The sequence below is a fragment of the Neopelma chrysocephalum genome, unplaced genomic scaffold (genome assembly GCF_003984885.1).
Source record: "Neopelma chrysocephalum unplaced genomic scaffold, ASM398488v2 Primary Assembly neopelma1_71, whole genome shotgun sequence".
In the NCBI taxonomy this organism is placed as follows: domain Eukaryota; kingdom Metazoa; phylum Chordata; class Aves; order Passeriformes; family Pipridae; genus Neopelma; species Neopelma chrysocephalum.
Window position 1 is genome coordinate 6152977 of NW_020897731.1, and position 17332 is coordinate 6170308.

The window sequence follows — 17332 nt, forward strand, 5'->3', positions numbered from 1 at the left end:
TATCTTGCATACTCCTTTCAAATACATCTTAGCCATCCTCTATGCCTGCTGTATTCTGTATTCATAGAAAGCTTCCATTTGTAAATGAATTTCACATTCTATTTTACTACTACCTGAAGATCTCAGCAGTGGTATAGAAAGGTTAATATTATTCCTGTTCAGAAACAGAGAAACTAAGGCAGAGGAAGGTCAAGTGGCAGAGTGCTCTGATGCATTGAACACAAAGGTGTTACCACAGAAGCTCAGACTGTTCAGCAATGCATTTGGAATTGCTTTGTATCCTAGTGCTGATTGGTAGTAATCGTGCTGTTTAATATTCAGGTTCTCCTGTGCAGACAGATGTAAATTGCATGCTAGCTTTGTAGTGTAAACAAAAGTCCCTTTACAAGGTTCATTGTAATCCTAGAGTAACTTGCAAACCAAATAGGCTGACTGTGTTTAATTAACTTTCAGACATGGAAGGACCATATTTTGGTTCCATCTTTATTGAGATGCTCTGTTACAATGTACTAAGGGATTTATTTTAATACGCTTCAGCACAGTTGCCTCTAATGCAAATGCTAAAGAAGAACACATGGAAATACATTTTCTTTCTTTCCTGCCTGTTTATATGCTGATGGTAGATACAACTGAGAGGAATGATGGAGCATGTTTGTGTTTGAGTTACTGCTTTTGTATATTGTTTAAGGTATTTTTTCCTCATGGCCAAGGCTCTTCCAGTCAATAACAGGAAGGATAGAAAGACATCACAAAGTTGTGCAAGGGGCATAGTAGATCTCATAACAGGACTATTCATGTTTGTGTTAGAAGCACCTTTAAATAGACATTTTTAAGTTTCTGTGTCTGATACATGCATAGTCTGGAAACTGCTAACGTGTTAATTGTGGTAGTACTTGGTATATGAATATCTACTTACAAAGCTCTGACTGTACTAAATCACTAAACAATAAATTGATTTGATTACATTCAAACCAGATTCTGAATTAAGGGAATTACCACACAAGTTTTCACCACTGCCTTCAGTTGCTCATATGATTCTGAAGTGCTGCTGTTATTAAGTAATAAAAAACAAATATAAGCTTAAAATCACCAGAAATACATTGTGTGAATATTAACTCTTTGGAAGATGTGTCTGTTTAAGTTTTTTGTTCTTGAAAGTTGTAAATTTTGTTCTTTCTTTTCCTTGAAATGTCAGCCTTTGCTAGAAACAAAGGTCTTTGCTTGATAGTGCTTTTTCATTGAGTTATGTCATTAATTTTAACTATTGTATCTGTTTTTAGATGAAATTACTGCTAGCTTCAGACGATTTGGGCCTTTGGTAGTAGACTGGCCTCACAAAGCAGAGAGCAAGTCCTATTTTCCACCAAAAGGTAAGAAGAGTTGGAAGGTTTTGACCTGTCACTGAGTGCAAATCTTACTCTGAGTAACTGTCTCATTTTTTTCCAGTCCCTGTGAACAGTTAATATGTCATTTCATTGCAGGTTCAGACATGGTTCCTTTACATACCAAGTCTAAAACCTGTTGTTTTGGTATTGTGCCTGATCAGATCAGCATTAAGTAGTTGTATGTGCCACAGCTCTGTATTCTGTCTAGTTTCCAAAACTGAAATTTGGTCAGTTTTTGTAAGACTAAATCTTAGGTAAAAATTTTCCTAGGAAGTTAAAGACAGGATTCAGAACAGTGCATTTGGGTACCTGATCAAGATAATCAAATATTATGCTTCTTTCACTTCTAGGATGTGAAATCTGATTGAAGCACTAGTCTTTCTTGATAAATGATTAAATATTGATATTTAACAATTTCTAGTGTTGCTGTTAGACTAGACTTTTTAGTGTCACAAAGTGTTGGAAAAACCATTATGTAGATCAAGTATTTAAATTATGTAGCATATCTCTCTACATGTACAATCATGTATTGTTACATATAAAATAAATGCAAAGGTCTGATCCAGGTATGAAAGCAATGCAAAGATTAGTGATTTTTTTGTAGAGACTGTAGCAATTCATTCCTTCTGTGGAAGTGACAGAATTGTAGGTATAGTTCCTTTGTAAACTGATTCTTCATTTGTCTGAGCATCTATACTGAGGGAAAAACAGGATTATTATCCCCAATGGGTTCTCTAAAGAGTGGGAAATAGAATTGAAATTACTTGAATAGCATTTATGAATGCTACATGGAAATTCTAAGACAAACAAAGAGACTTTGACTTTTTTGATTGTTAGCCTGACACACAAAACTACTGTCAAGTTAAATTTGATTATCTTATGGAGTCCATTTTTCGTCATAAATTACCAAGAGAAATTCCCAAGGAACTCTTTAAGGAAGATGCATCTCACAGAGTCTATGACGAATATATAGAAGATGGAAGATGTAATATATTCTTACCTGAAAGAATGGATTCTGGCATTTGTTTCCAAGGAGATAGTCCTGTCTCAGCATCTGAACATCCTAAGGATATATTTCTAGACTTCCTCATTTAATAAAGCTTTTTTATATAGTTGGGTTATTTATAGTTACCACCATAAGAAAAAAAATAAAATAAATCTATATTGTAAGCAGAGCTTCTTAAAGGCAGAGGATAAAAATGGAAGAACTTCAGTGTGTTGATCTAATTAATTCAGGAAACACTTGCAAACTAAGCGCTAAGTTGATTTCCCATGATTAACTGACTTATTTGAAATTTAATAGCGCTTACTGTTCTTCAGTCTTAGAACTTTAGCCTAATTTTCAGTTTGCTGCATTAATCAATTTTTTTTGTAATGTAGCCTAACACATTTAAAATACAGTATAGTTTTCTCTTTGTAAATACTCTGGAAACATTTAACTGCTGACTATTATTGTGCATATATCTGTTTTCTTCAATGTAATACATATGACCCATGATTATTTTGTAGAAGCATTTCTTAAAAATTTGTCTGTCTTTACTACTACTTGAGTGTACAGGCAAGAACCATGTATACATATATTTAATAAGATGTCTGAAACTGCTAAGGATAAGCAAAATAATTACCAGTTGAGAAATATATACTATATTATTTTTTATTGTTTTCAGTCTCCATTTTCTAATTTGTCCCTCCACAATGACTCAATTCAGTGTATATATTTTTCTTTGTTCAGTCTTGTTAGAGATTTGTCATAGTATTACTTTCCAAAGACATCTCAGAATTATCCCATTCTGGACAGATTCACAGAAGTCTTCTCTGCAGTGCAGAGATACAACCTGTTTGATTTTTTTATTATTTTTTATTTTTATTTTTTTTACGGTTGTTCAGTTTTCCAGACTGCAGTTCCTTCCAGGCTCTCTGCTTACAGAAGGTCCTGAGGGAAGGCCATATTCATAATAAGTGTTTCCTTGCCGAAAGAAATGCAAGTAGTGTCTTAATCCATCAAGGCTGCCTCCTGAGAAACACCAACTGCTTGTTCTTAAATAATTATATTTTGTATTGGTTCACCACAAAATTAGACCGAAAGAAAACAGGATGTTTTTTAAAATTTCACACTGATCTTACAAGGAGACTCTGTTCTGAAAAAAAATTCTGTTGAGCTCAAAGTACAAAGTCTATGATCTGCCAACTGTAATGGAGAATTCCTTCCTTTCTGACTTGCAACTGTTTATCATAACTCATGTTATTACGTAGTTGGCAAACACGCTTACTTATGAAACAATACACATGTCCAAAGTAACTTGCTGGATTGAGGACTCCTCCTTGTGATAATGAAGCTCTCAAAGAAATGGTGCCATGAGGATATGCAAATCTAAAGAAGGCCTTTCAAAATGTGTCCGGTTGTTTGTGTCCTCTGTACTATTTTAGTCAGTATCAAACAGAGGATAATCTGATTTAAACAGGACAGTGTCCCCAGCCTTTTCTCATTGGTTGTTTCTGCTGCCTTGTATCACAGCAGTTGTGCGGTAGCTTTTTTCAAGATTTTTAACTTGCAATTCAGAGCTGACTGAAAAAATCAGATTGAAAATGGTTTTTTCCAGTTTTAGAAGCAAAACCCCAGGTCTGTACAAATTCTGTTAAACTTGTTACCAGCTAATTTGATCACACTGGGTAGGATCAAACTCTGGATTCAGGCAAGTAACTGTAGGTGTTCTTCATGTGTGATTAGTGTCTAAGCTTCCTTTAATCAATGGGAATCGGGCCAGTACAGACAGTGGAGTATAGAGGGCTATTCGGGTCACTGTAACATAAGCACATCGAGCTTGATTCATTTACCCAAACTGACTAACTACACAAGTCTCATAAAAGTGATGCAGCACCACATTTTTTCACTTAAAGTGTATTTTAGAGTTAATTCTCCATCAAAGGTGACTAAATGGAAAAATGAAAGATTTCATTTAAAGATTTAATTAATGTGGTGATGAGACCTCTTTAAGGAGGAATAGGTGAGATGTGTCCTTCACAAATTTGAACTATTCCCATTGTCATATATCGATTCATTGTCTGTATTAACCTGCATTTTGCACTGATTTTTTCTGATTTAAGCTAAGGTGCAGCATTCTCTAGGCAAGAATTGCACTGCACTGAGGCCATTTAGTCTTCTCTGGGAAGAGTCTGTCAGGACAGTAGAGGAACCAACTGTGGAACAAAACACTGCTGTAGTGACTGGTGTGGGCAGCGCCATGCTGACTGATTTTCTCGACATCCCCTCTAAGCCACTGGTGACAGGAGTTAGCTGGAGGTTGATAGAACTTAAAGCTGATCTCTGATTTCTACAGAGTATGCATAGCAGAAGTGTCCTTTCTCCTTTTGGTAAATTTCCATATTACTGTGAAATAAAGAAATATTCTTCCTTGCTCAGAAAATAGTGTGAATCTAGTCTAGAATGCTTTGCCTTTGATTTGTTCTTTATGTAATAAATACCAAAAAAAAGGAAAGGGCTAATTTGGTAGTACAGCTAGGACTCTTCAGACTTACCTGATGGACCAAATACATTAAAAAAATACATAATTTCTTGGTCTTGTTTTATTAAGAGAAATGTCAGCTCATGACTATAACCAGTGCAGTATCTTTAGGTATCAGGGAACATAGCTCTAAAGCGAGTTATCTTCAGAAAGATTTGTTTATTATTTGAGGTAATTTTCTAAGGATGACTATATAACCAAAGTTACCTACACTGATTGCTTTTGAAAATAAGAGTATTAGTAATAGTTTCAGTGTTATGCAGAGGAATGTAGTCAAGTGGTAAACACTAACAGGGTTACCTAAACCTCTACTCCGACAGGAGGTATAAATTCTGGTAGAGATGTACATGAACAACAGATTTTTATAAAGCTGTTTCATTTAATACTTTTCGCCTTGTGAAATATGGACAGAACACACAATCTTTGTTTCTTGGTCTGTAATACCTGAAATGTACATATCACCCAAAGGTATGAAGCAGATTCCTTTGAAAAAACTATTAGAGTAGCTTTGCTTTTCCATTGTAAACAGGCTGTTGGGTGTGAAGCTGTTCAAGTTTGTGTTACCCCAAAAAAACAAGAGTTAAAGTGTTTTGTAGTACAGTAGAACACCTCATACTCTTCACACTACCTCCCCAGCATGTTTCAGTGAGACACGTACTTTCTATCACACATGGTAGTTGTAGTTCACAAAAAGAGTAGTTAGGTACCTATCTAATCACATGTGGTTTCACCGCTATTCTGGCTTTTCAGATGTTAAACATCCCCAGTACTTCATGGGTTATGGATGTTGAGGTGAAAAAAAATTCCAATTAAAAAAAATATTGAGAAGCAGAAATGGGTAAGAATAATGTTTGTGACGTGCAGTTGTTGGCATGTGGTAGCCGTAGTAACGAGAATAGCCCTAATTTACGATTTCTAAATGAAATATGGAGGTAAGAGTGTAATTTCCCTTTGCAAGCACTTTCTAGCTAACATGATGTCCTGCGTAACTGGTGTTCTTCAGAGAAGTTGATGGCTAATTTATAATGAGGCAAGTGATGGAGAGTAGGTTGTATGCAGACTGTGCAAGTCTAGGGTTCTAGGGAGGGTTTGTCTGTCTCTGTATATGGCAATAGAATCATTAAGGTTGGAAAAGGCCCCTACGATCATCAAGTCCAACCATTAACATAACACTGCCAGGTCCACCACTAACCCTAAGCGCCACATTACCTGAATTTTGAACACTTCCAGGGATAGCGATTCCAATACTTGTCCATCCAGTGAAGAAATTTTTCCTAATGCCCAATCTAAACCTCCCCTGGCACAACTTGAGGGTGTTTTCTCCTGTCTTATCATTTGTTACCTGGGAGAAACAATGATTCTACCCCCTGACTATAGTCTCCTTTCAAGTAGTTGTAGAGCAATAAGGTCCTCCCCAAGCCTCCATTTCTCCAGGCTAAATACCCCCAGCTCCCTCAGCTGCTCCTCATCAGACTTGTGCTCCAGATCCTTCACCAGCTCCATTGCCCTTCTCTGGACTCACTCCAGCACCTCAATGTCCTTCTTGTAGTGAGGGGCCCAGAACTGGACACAGGACTTGAGGTTTGGCCTCCTTATCGAGTACAGAGGGACAATCACTGCCCTGGTCCTTCTGGCAACATTGTTTCTGATACAAGCCAGGATGCTACTGGCCTTCTTGGCCCCCTGGGCACACTGCTGGCTCATGTTTAGCTGGCTGTCAAACAGCACCCCCAGGTCCTTTTCCACTGGAAAGCTTTCCAGTCACTCTTCTGCCCAGCCTGTAATGCTGCCCAGGGTTGTTGTGACCCAAGTGCAGGAGCCAGTACTTGGCCTTGTTGAACTTCATACCATTGGCCTTGGCCTATTGATCCAGGCTCTTGATTTGCTTTAGGATAAGAACTGATGGAAAACCAGCATCTGGCAAAATCTTACTTTGTATGTCTGATCCCTTAGTCAGTACCATGTTCAATTAACACTCGCTTTGATTAATCCAGTTTTTGCACTCCCATCATTCTTCTCCTGAGCTCTGCATTCAAACAGGAATGTGTGTGCCTGGCTTCTGCCCAAGTAAAGACAGTTACATGGGTCTGATCTCACCCATGCCAGTCTGCACGTGCCCTCATTCAGTGAGTGAGTTTTGCATGGGTAATATGTGGATTTAAAATTTTAAGATATATAGCGAAAGATATCCTCATTAAATGGATTTTGAATCTAAATGATGACTAATTAAGCTTAAGCTAAAGAGGTTGTCACTAAAAAAAATTGCTACGAAATGAAGAATAGACTTTACTAGGAAATGCCTCAGCCCAAGCCCAGAGATTCCCTATGACATATTTTTTAAGAAACTAAATAAGATTTACATAAAAATATAGAATACATAAAACCCTGTAATGTGTCCCTTGTTGGTAGCTCAGATGGGACTGGTATGAGGGGTAAGAAATGAGCTCATCATCATCATGGCTAGTCTTCACGAACGAAGATTTGGGAAAGGCTCTAAAGACCAGAATAGGCCTTACAGCTTTTTCTTTAAATCCTACTTTTTTTCCCATACATTTAAAATCAACTGTGCATTTGTTTCTCAAATCTCACGTTGGTAAGGCACTGATTCATTAGTGGTCTCCAAGATGCACCCCACCATTTTTACCTTGGTGACCTATAGTGTCTGGTTGCAGTAAGAAATGGCTGGTGGTTAACTACCTTCTCTCAGGAATAGAGCATCGTACCCATGTTCTGTTTTCCCAAGCCCAGTTGCCTCAGCATTTATTTTGCCATCCAAGTAGTAAAACATAACCTTGTGTGAAAATTCCGTACTTGGTAGTAATCTCAGAAAGAAATGTGATTTATGGTCCTTTAAAAGTTTGTTTTAGAATACAACTCTAATTGTGCTATTGGGTATTTGTAAAGTAACAGATTTAGTATATATCTTACTGTAATGTTAAAGTATTGTAACATGTGAGATTCTTTGCATGTTTGACAGGTTTTTTTTTACTGTAGCATTAAATAAGCATTTTAATGCCTATTTTTGTAGTGTTTGGAAGGCTTGCTTGGGTCACTTATGTAATAAAGTACTTTGATCTAATCTCTAGAATAGAGATTAGTCCTTTGTGCCAAGTCGGATTTTCATTGTATAATGTTCATTGCAGCCAATGAATATGTTCAGCCTAGACTTCAGTACATGATAGAACAGACGTGTTTGCTTTGATTTGGTTATTAGTCTCTTCTCACAATTATTTACAGATAGAAGTTCTGTTTAATTATGGCAAGGTAGTACATAGTTAAGATGACTGATAAGGATGACTTGTTTTGACTTTCTTTTACTTTTGTATGGAAAAGTCACTAGCAAAGAGGATTATGTAAAATAAAGATAAAATATATCAGTTGGTTTGGCTTTTTTTCCAGGTTATGCATTCCTCCTGTTCCAAGAAGAGAGTTCAGTTCAGGCCCTGATTGATGCCTGCATTGAAGAAGACGGAAAGCTCTATCTGTGTGTTTCCAGCCCTACTATCAAGGACAAGCCAGTGAGTGCACAGTGGATGGCCTGCAGGCTATAGCTGCCATCTGTCTAAAGCTGCACTGGAAATCATGACGAGGAAAATAATCAAAAGTAAACTACTGTTGGCAGAGCTCAACATCTGGAACATGTGGATTATTTTAAAGTTGTAATGTTTTGAATTAATAAGATTACAACAGAGCACCTAGACATGCTAAACTAATGAGGTTATGACTGTTTGACAGTTACATAGGCTGATGAACATAAATCCATGTTGCAGTGAAATTTAAAGTAGGATACTGTTTTCTTTCTCAATTTAATAGGTTCAGATACGTCCCTGGAATCTAAGTGATAGTGACTTCGTGATGGATGGTTCACAGCCACTTGATCCTCGAAAAACAATTTTTGTTGGAGGAGTCCCTAGACCATTGAGAGCTGGTGAGTATAATCTGTGGCAATTTTTAAAAGTAGGAAATCATTGGAAATAATTTGACCCGTGCATGCTTTATGTATGGATAGATATATACATATAGAAATAGAACACTGTCATCATGGTTATAACCGCACTACAATATTTGTATATTCTTACATTTTGCTACTAACTGTTTTCATCTGGCTTCGGCCATAAATCATAGTTCATCATTGAGATTTACTGGAAACTGTTACCTGTCTAAAGCTGTAGAAAAAAATTTCATCATATTAGCAAAACTGTAGTGTAAACTATGTCACGAAAGACATAAAGAGTTTGTTTTTAAAATAATGCTACAGAAACATCTCTGCCCTGCACCATGACTATTTGGAGCTGTATTTGTACCTGCTTGTCATTGTGCATTAGCTACTCTTTTACTGCTGTCAGGTTGCAGTTACTCTTAGTGCACTCAAAACCACAGGTGATGGAGTACTTGAACGAGTAGGAATAGAGGAAAAAGGGAAGAAACCCAGAGAGCTAACACAATCTGTGTGGCACAACACTGTATGAAATTGCAGGGCTCTTTCTAGACTCTTGCCGGAGATGTGAAGGAAAAAATAAATGTTTTTGTAGCAGTGGAATGGTTGATCTACAACCTGGACAGTCTGTATTTTGAGATTGGCTGCAGTAGCCTTTTACAGTGTTTTAGGTGGCTTTCTAGTAAGTAGATTGCAGTGAATGTTGGAAGTAGAAGCATAACACACAGTGGTTCAAATCCCATTTTTTATTAGAATGACTCCTGGATTTCATTAGTCTTTCAGAGTTTGTAATGCATTTTATTCATAAAGATGAGCTTTTAGATGGAAGATGTAGGAAAACCAAGAAGCAATAGGGCAAATTTGGTATATAAAGGATCTTAAAATTTTTCTATCTTGGACCTGCAATGCTCAAGCTTTTCTGTTATTTTACTTTTAGGACTCTACTTTCAGTTGTAGTACAGACTCTGTAAATGAGCATAAACACAGTATGTTCCAACTACAGATTAATTTTTCTTTAAATTCAATTCAGTGCTCCAGATTACTGTGCTGAATGTCTGTCAGAAGTTTAATAGATGAATTCTTATGCTTAGCTTTCAAATGCCATGTGTATGGGAAAATGAAACTTTTATGACATTGTGAAATAGGAATAATGACTTCACAAAAGCAGTAAAACTCTAGGATACTCTTCAAATATTGAACATCAGTAACTGCTGACACCTTTAATACGGAGGATACTGATTCTGAAAAAACAGTATTTTCCACCTGAATGAATTGCAGAACTGATTTCTGTATAATCTGGCAATCAGATTATAAATTTAAATTTTTTGTTTCTCTGAACTTCTGTATGTGTGGTAAGTGTAGCATTGTAGAGATAATCAAGCCCTGTTGGCTGATGAAAAGACACTAACTACATCTTTAAATTCAAGTGGGACATAGAGCATTAGGACAGCCAGAGAACATGTACCAAGGAATCGGTGGCAAGTGGATCTATTTTATACAACTTATATTCTCTGCCTGCCCAAAAAATCTTTTGCTGTAATCCCCTGAAGAAAACTGCCCTGGAATTCCAGTTCCAGGTTCTCAAGGACTTACAATTCCATTGTTCCTTGGATGTATGTACTCATAGCGTGAAAGATCTGTCTGCTGAATATTTAATAGCTTATTTAATATTTTTATGTTGTTATTACTGTTACACTGGCTATTGTAAAATTAATAATTAAAATTCACTTTTCTGGTATTTTTAAACATGAGCATGTTAAGTTTGTACTGTAAGAACAGTTTAAATGAGCACTCTTCCATTTCTTAATAGTGGAATTGGCCATGATCATGGACCGTCTCTATGGTGGAGTTTGTTACGCAGGAATTGATACTGACCCTGAGCTGAAATACCCAAAAGGTGCTGGACGTGTTGCTTTTTCCAATCAGCAGAGTTACATTGCTGCCATCAGCGCTCGGTTTGTTCAACTTCAGCATGGCGATATTGATAAACGAGTAAGTTACGCAAAAATTGGAAAAAAAAAAAGACTAATGACCTATAAAGAAATTTCTCGAAGTGTGGTAACATTGCATTTGATTGGCTTTCGTGCCATCTTCTACATCTCTTGTAGCATTCATGTAACTCCACTCCTTTCAAGAGTATGCTGTGAATGCCCCAAACGAACAACGTGCTTTCCACAGAGCAGCAGCTTGTTCCTTTGACATATGTTGGACCATATGTTCTTCCCATTCTGGAGTTCCTGGTTTTGTTGTGTTTGGGCAAAGGGCTTGAAAGTCTCTTTCTCTCCCTTGTTCTAATGAAACCGAATACTGTGATAATTCCTCTGTCATTCATAGGAAACTCTAGTATTCATTGGCTTCAAATTAGCTTTATATTTGCAGCTTCCCTTAATTGCAGCCATAATTGTCAATCCTCAGAAAGTTGATAAAGCTCAACGCCTAAAATACAAAATGTCTTATTCTTTCTGAGAGTTTTCTTAGTATTTACCGACACACATTTCTGTTTGGTTATTGCTAGCTAAAGCAAAACTGACTTACATTAAGAAGACTAGTCAACTTCATTGCTCCTAATTAAAACTATAAGAGTACCAAAGAAAATTGGCATCTAAATTATGTCAGTTTTAAGGGTCACTAGTTTTGATGTCAAGAACTGCAAAGGTAGTCTGGCATTAATAGGTGTTCTTAAAAAAAATAAGGTCTTACAGGAGGAAGGATTGAGTAAGTAAAGTAGTTCAAGGTCCAGTCTCCTCTACAGATCAAAGACATGGGAAAAAGAAAGTAGTGCAGTTAACTGAAGTCTGCTCTAGGGATGCAGCATGTGCTTCTTTCCTTTCAAATAGGCAGAGTAATACAGTTTTTACATATGTGTTTCAAATATTGCTTGCCTTGTGAGCTGAAGTCTCCAAACATGCTCCTTCCCAGAGGATGAGTGGGTCTGGATGTGGGTAGTGAAGTAGGCTTCACGTTAGGATGTGATGGCTGTATTTTGGTTGTGGGATTGCTGTCCTTGTGACTTGCAGCTGACATTGACTAATAGCTTTACCTTTTGGATAGTTATGTAACAGAAAAAATGGCCTTTATACTCTGTCTGTGTGAGGGGAAATAAAACTGTTACTCATCTTGCATTTGAGTATTTGGAAAAAATGGGAGTAAGGACCAGAATCCAGAACTCCTTCTAAACAATGCTGATTGGGTCATTTAGCTTCAGAATTGGGTATTTTTAGTGTGTTTCAGGAACTCTTTGAAGGATGTTTGGCTCTGAAGTCACCTAATTTTAAAACTGAGATGCGGACGGTTAGGTCCTATCCAAACTAGTTCACCCCCAAACGTGGGAAGCATGGACTTGAAATGTTTAAACTAGGGGACACTTTTATCTTGGTTTTCCTCTTCCCATGGGAGTGTCCTTTGTGGTAGAGAAGTATATGGTAGACTGGCAGTGCCATCTCGTAGGAGAAAGGAAGGCATGAACCTGACTCTGAAGGCTGCACTTCCACATATGGTTTTTTTTGTTGTTTTGGGTTTCTTATGATAGGTCAGCAGTGATCTTAAGGGCTCTTTGGATGCCGAGGAGGCATCTGAAATGGCAGTGCTTGCTGTTTGCAGAGAAAGGGATGTAGCTTGTTAATCTATGATATAACGTTGCAGTTTTTAAGGGGGAGATGAACTGCAGGCCTCTTGGAGCCTGGAGTGGAGGAAAAGAAAACCATAGAAGATCTACCCCAAATACTAGATATGAAAAATGCCGCATTTGACTTTTATCCATTGAGACTTAATTTATAAAAACAGTACTCAAATCATTTCTTCAGTCACTATTACAAAAAAACCAACCCCCTAAACAAACAAACAAAACACCTACAAATCAAAAAACAACAAGTATAGTTAGTATCTGTAGATAGCTGTTCATGGGCTGGAGAGATTGGGGGGAGAAGTAAGGAATTTCTAGGCTTTCTCTTTAAAGATCTGAATTCTCACAGTTTCTTTTTCTGATATAATTTATTTTCTTTCTTTAGTTCTTTTCTAATACTTGAAAATTAATTTTTTGACCCAAGTGTTCTTTTAAATCTTGAATTTCTGCATTTTTGTTAGTGTTCTCATTTTTTCTTATTTTAAACTTGTGTGCCACTTTTGAGGGGTATTGCAAAATACAGCAGTGCCAAATCTTAAGAGTTATAATAAATTTGTCTTTAAACACCATGATGGGGAGGGTTTATTAACTTCTTTTTTTATTTAAGAGGTATTTTAGTCTTTATTTTTTAATCATCTAACTAAATCATACAGTCAGACCTTATTTATATAATTATATATATTAATTACCACGAAGTTATTTGTGTTACTGAGGAGCAGTAGAGAAGAGCTTCTTTTTAGGGAACACTTTGAATCTTAGCTGGTTCTGAAAGTGTGAAAAAAGCTTTTTTCAGAAATAGGTTTTTCCTCCATGGAGTTTTTACACTAATGTCTTTTCAGGCTCTGAAAATATTCTGAAATCAGTATTGCTGCTGATTTATAGATGAGCAAATAGTTTATATAAATCTTTAAGACTGATTTTGTAAATGAAGAAGATAGTCCTACTTTGGGTACTCCTTTCCCCCAAGATGTTTATGTATGCTGGCCAGGAAAGTAATACAGTCAGTATATATTTCACTGAAGTCCTAGAAGGCAGGCTGTTCTACCCTTTACCTCAGCATAGCCTTTCTATACCAGTTATGTCCAGTTTCAGTAGGTCTGCTGTCCTTCCACATTGTTTTCATAGCCAGTTTTATCTCTGTAAAAGTCTTTTTTCACTGCTAAATTTTGTGGTTCACCTGTTTATCCTTCTAAACTTCAGTTCAAAGAATTTATAGTTTGGGGGTTTTTTTTGCACATACGTTTGCCTACCTTAATTGGAAATCTTAGTGTCACAGTCACTTGACAGACATGGTCTGTGATCTTAACTTCTTCCTTACCTAAGTACTCTGTAGCTTCTCTCCACTCCTTTTGATGTGTAGATATATTTAGTTTCTCTAACAGATGTTTTTCTTCAGTAAAGTGCTCCTCATCCTGTGTTATCATATAGGAAAGCTCAGCTCCAAATATTTCTTTGAAACTCGTTTGGAGTTTCAACTCCAAGCAGTTCCTCAAAATTTTGTTAACTTTCATATGCCAGCAGTCTGCATCCACTTCGTGTAATACTTCCATTCCCCAAAGTGTTTCTCTAATATATTCTAAATCATCTTTGTACCAATCTTGGTGCATTAGTGCACTGAAGCTTGAAATATATGCTGCTTCATGCTTTCAGTAATTCTGAACCACGAACACAGTTACTGCATAAGGTACCTGTTTATTGGAAAGTTTGAGTGTAATTTGTGATAAGGCAGGTCGTTTTAGTGAAATAAGAAGTAGATCTCATACTGAATATAGATTACTGGAAGAAGCATACTCTGACATTTCTAGTATGGCCTCTACTTCTGAAGACTGTTTGGCTGTCAGACTTCAGGGTGGGTAGCTGTATGTGTAAATTTTTTCTCTGGAGGTAAAATGAAAAAAAGTAGCGTTTAAAAGTTCTTAATATTTCAAACATGCAGTCGATGTCTAAATGTAGTGTTCTTCTTATGTATCAGTATCTACGAAAAAAATCTCTTGCATCAGTGAGGAAAATGTGGAAGACAACAATACATTCCTTAATGATGGAGTCAATAATTTTGTATTTTATTATGAAGTTCTTCTTCCTGTCTGATCGCAGCCTGTAACAGCTCAGTTACGCAAAGTCAAAACGCAAATTTACCACTGGACTCCTGCCACTTTTCCACTCTGGCAGTCAGATGAGTTTGGGAGAGAGAAGCTGTGTAAGACAGGTGTTCGTAGCAGTCTGTAGACTTGGAAAGTGGTCTTTTAACAAATATTTTCAGAAATACATTGAATACAAATTTCTGTACATCTCAAAACCACAAAAAGGGAAAATAAAAGATTATCAAAATTGGGAGGTCAAAATCTGACCATATATTAAAAATAGGGGGTGAATTTACAGAGAACAGCACTGCTATAAGATCTGTATTACAGCTTGAAGGAAATACTTTTTAATTTGCGCACAGAAGTAGTTCATGCAGAGGCATTTTTTTTTAAAAGGTTCTACATTACAGGGCTACAGTCTCATATGTTCAGTTATTTTTTTGCTAAACAGTATAGAATTGGATGTCTTGTTGAGGTGCACTTGGGAGCTGATGAGATTAGTTGGGAGACCTTTCAGCTGGTTTGGGTTTTTTTGTACACATACTTCCATATTATCATTTGCAAAGAACACTCTCCCAAAATAAACTAAAGGATGTTTCTGAAGTAGCTATTTATTACATATGCAGTGTACTTCTAAAGATCTGCCTTGAAGTGTTGTGCAGTACCGTTAATCTGTAGCTAATAAATGATAATGAGTAATAACTGATTAGTTAGATTAAGGCTTTAATATGACTGATTTCAGACTTCTGGTTTGGGTTTTGGGTTTTTTTTAAACCAGAATAAAATGAATGGCCTCATACAACTTCAAGGAGATCCAGTTATTAACTGGAATTGTTCCTGTTTCACTCCAACAGGTGGAGGTAAAGCCATACGTGTTGGATGACCAGATGTGTGACGAGTGCCAGGGTGCGCGGTGCGGTGGGAAGTTTGCTCCTTTCTTTTGTGCCAATGTCACTTGCCTGCAGTATTACTGTGAGTTTTGTTGGGCAAATATCCACTCTCGTGCAGGACGTGAATTCCATAAGCCATTGGTAAAGGAGGGGGCTGACCGCCCACGTCAGATCCACTTCCGCTGGAATTAAACATGGTGAACCAGCATCTACATAAGGAGAGAAGGGTGCATGTGGCTTACTGTGTTTGAAGATACTGACATGCAGAAGAAATAAGTGCATTCTTCTGCTTTTCACCCCAGCTATCAATACATGCATCTTTATCAGCAGCCAAAACACTACAAGCCTCTTGTTTTTCACCAAAACCCTACATCTCAGGCTTACTAATTTTTGTGATATTTTCATGTTAAAATAAAATGTTTTTTTGTATTTTCTCCAAGTTATTTTTATATGTAAAGTTAAAACTAGATATGAGAATGTTTTTGCGTAGGGGCACACAGTCTGCTGCTATATTTAGTGGGTGAAGCGTGCACTTATTTCTAAACATGGGTTTTTAACTTCAAGATCTGCCCCAGTAATTTACCAAAGGTAGCAAAATAGTGAAGATGGAATATGTCTGCTACAAAAAGCTTATTTTTATTGTTGTTGCTATTTTCAGTGTATACATGAACTAAAAATTAGGGTTGATTTTTTGCTCTCCATTTTGACTTGCAAGAAATAATACCTCAAGATAATCTGATTTATTAGCTATTTTTAAACATTTTTAATCACAAGCTGTATTAGCTTTGCTGCTATATAGGTGTTATGTGTAATGCCACCTATTAATACGGGATTGAAACGTTTAAGACACACTGCATTACAAATTAAATGCAGGCAGCACAATATGGCCTAAACTGCCATAGTTTTAGAATGTGAAAAAATTGCATGTTTACTTACCTGTATACACCATATGCATGCACTAGTACTATTAATTAACAAGAGGTGATTTATTGCAAATGTTCAAAAAAGGCTCTCTTGAAACTAGGTAGCATGAGCAAATTTACAAAATTTCTTACAAAAAACAAACTTGCATGCATTATTGTGACTGAAGTAAAAAAATGTCCTACATGTGTACAATATGCAAATTAGTTTTAGACTAGAAAGTGCAGCCATTTTGTGACCTGGTCAGTAGTGGAATTCAATTTTATGCAGACTGGATGTAATATTGTAATCCCTGTGCAATTTTGTGATGTGTGCTTCTACTTAATGTGGCGTGATGTAGTATAGATACAAGTTTGAGTAAAAAGCTAGCATTTAAAAAGTTCTTTTAAGCCCCCTTGATTGTTCATGGTTAAGATTTCCTCTACAAACCAAAGATGGCCAGCACACTGCTAACCAGTCACCAAATGTGAAACCCATGACAAATGCATACAAAAATAGGCATATATGAGAATGCGTAATGCTTTAGAAATTAAATCCTAAGTAAAGTCAAAATGGAGAAGGTGTAATATACAGACGGCTAGTTGCATAACAAACTAAATTTTACCTTTAAGACAACAGTGAAATTCGGCTTAAAAAAGCCTTGCTTACATGTTTGACCTGTGTGCGTTGTGGTCTTCTGTCAAACCGGGGTCACTGTTGCATGAGTGCAAGTAGCTACTTGACAGTCAAGGATAGTCTTTTTATTTTAATGAAGGAGTTCTACTAATGACATTGCTTGCAGGTTTTGAAAAATAAATGTAGTTAGGACAGAGGCAATATTTAACTGAACACTAAAAGAAAATCTTAGCAGTGTTTTTGTCTATCTCAGAGCATTTTTAATGCAACTAGCCCCTACTTTTTAATGGAACAAACAGTTATTCTGCAGCCTAAGCAAACACTCGGCAGTAAATGCTGTAATGCAGAATTAAGAGC

The 17332-nt window shown here is 36.7% G+C and overlaps 1 protein-coding gene across 3 annotated transcripts in view; it reads left to right on the plus strand.

The window, feature by feature from the left end:
• The window catches only part of CPEB2 (cytoplasmic polyadenylation element binding protein 2), a 54144-nt gene that overhangs the window by 34768 nt on the left and 2044 nt on the right, over nt 1-17332 (plus strand). For all 3 annotated transcript variants that reach the window (XM_027686387.1, XM_027686386.1, XM_027686388.1), the window contains 5 exons: nt 1281-1370; nt 8309-8427; nt 8723-8837; nt 10657-10838; nt 15404-17332. The exon at nt 15404-17332 is cut by the window's right edge and continues 2044 nt beyond it. In XM_027686387.1, the coding sequence (XP_027542188.1) occupies nt 1281-1370; nt 8309-8427; nt 8723-8837; nt 10657-10838; nt 15404-15631 (734 nt within the window). In that variant the 3' untranslated portion in view covers nt 15632-17332. The remainder of the gene's footprint in view (nt 1-1280; nt 1371-8308; nt 8428-8722; nt 8838-10656; nt 10839-15403) is intronic.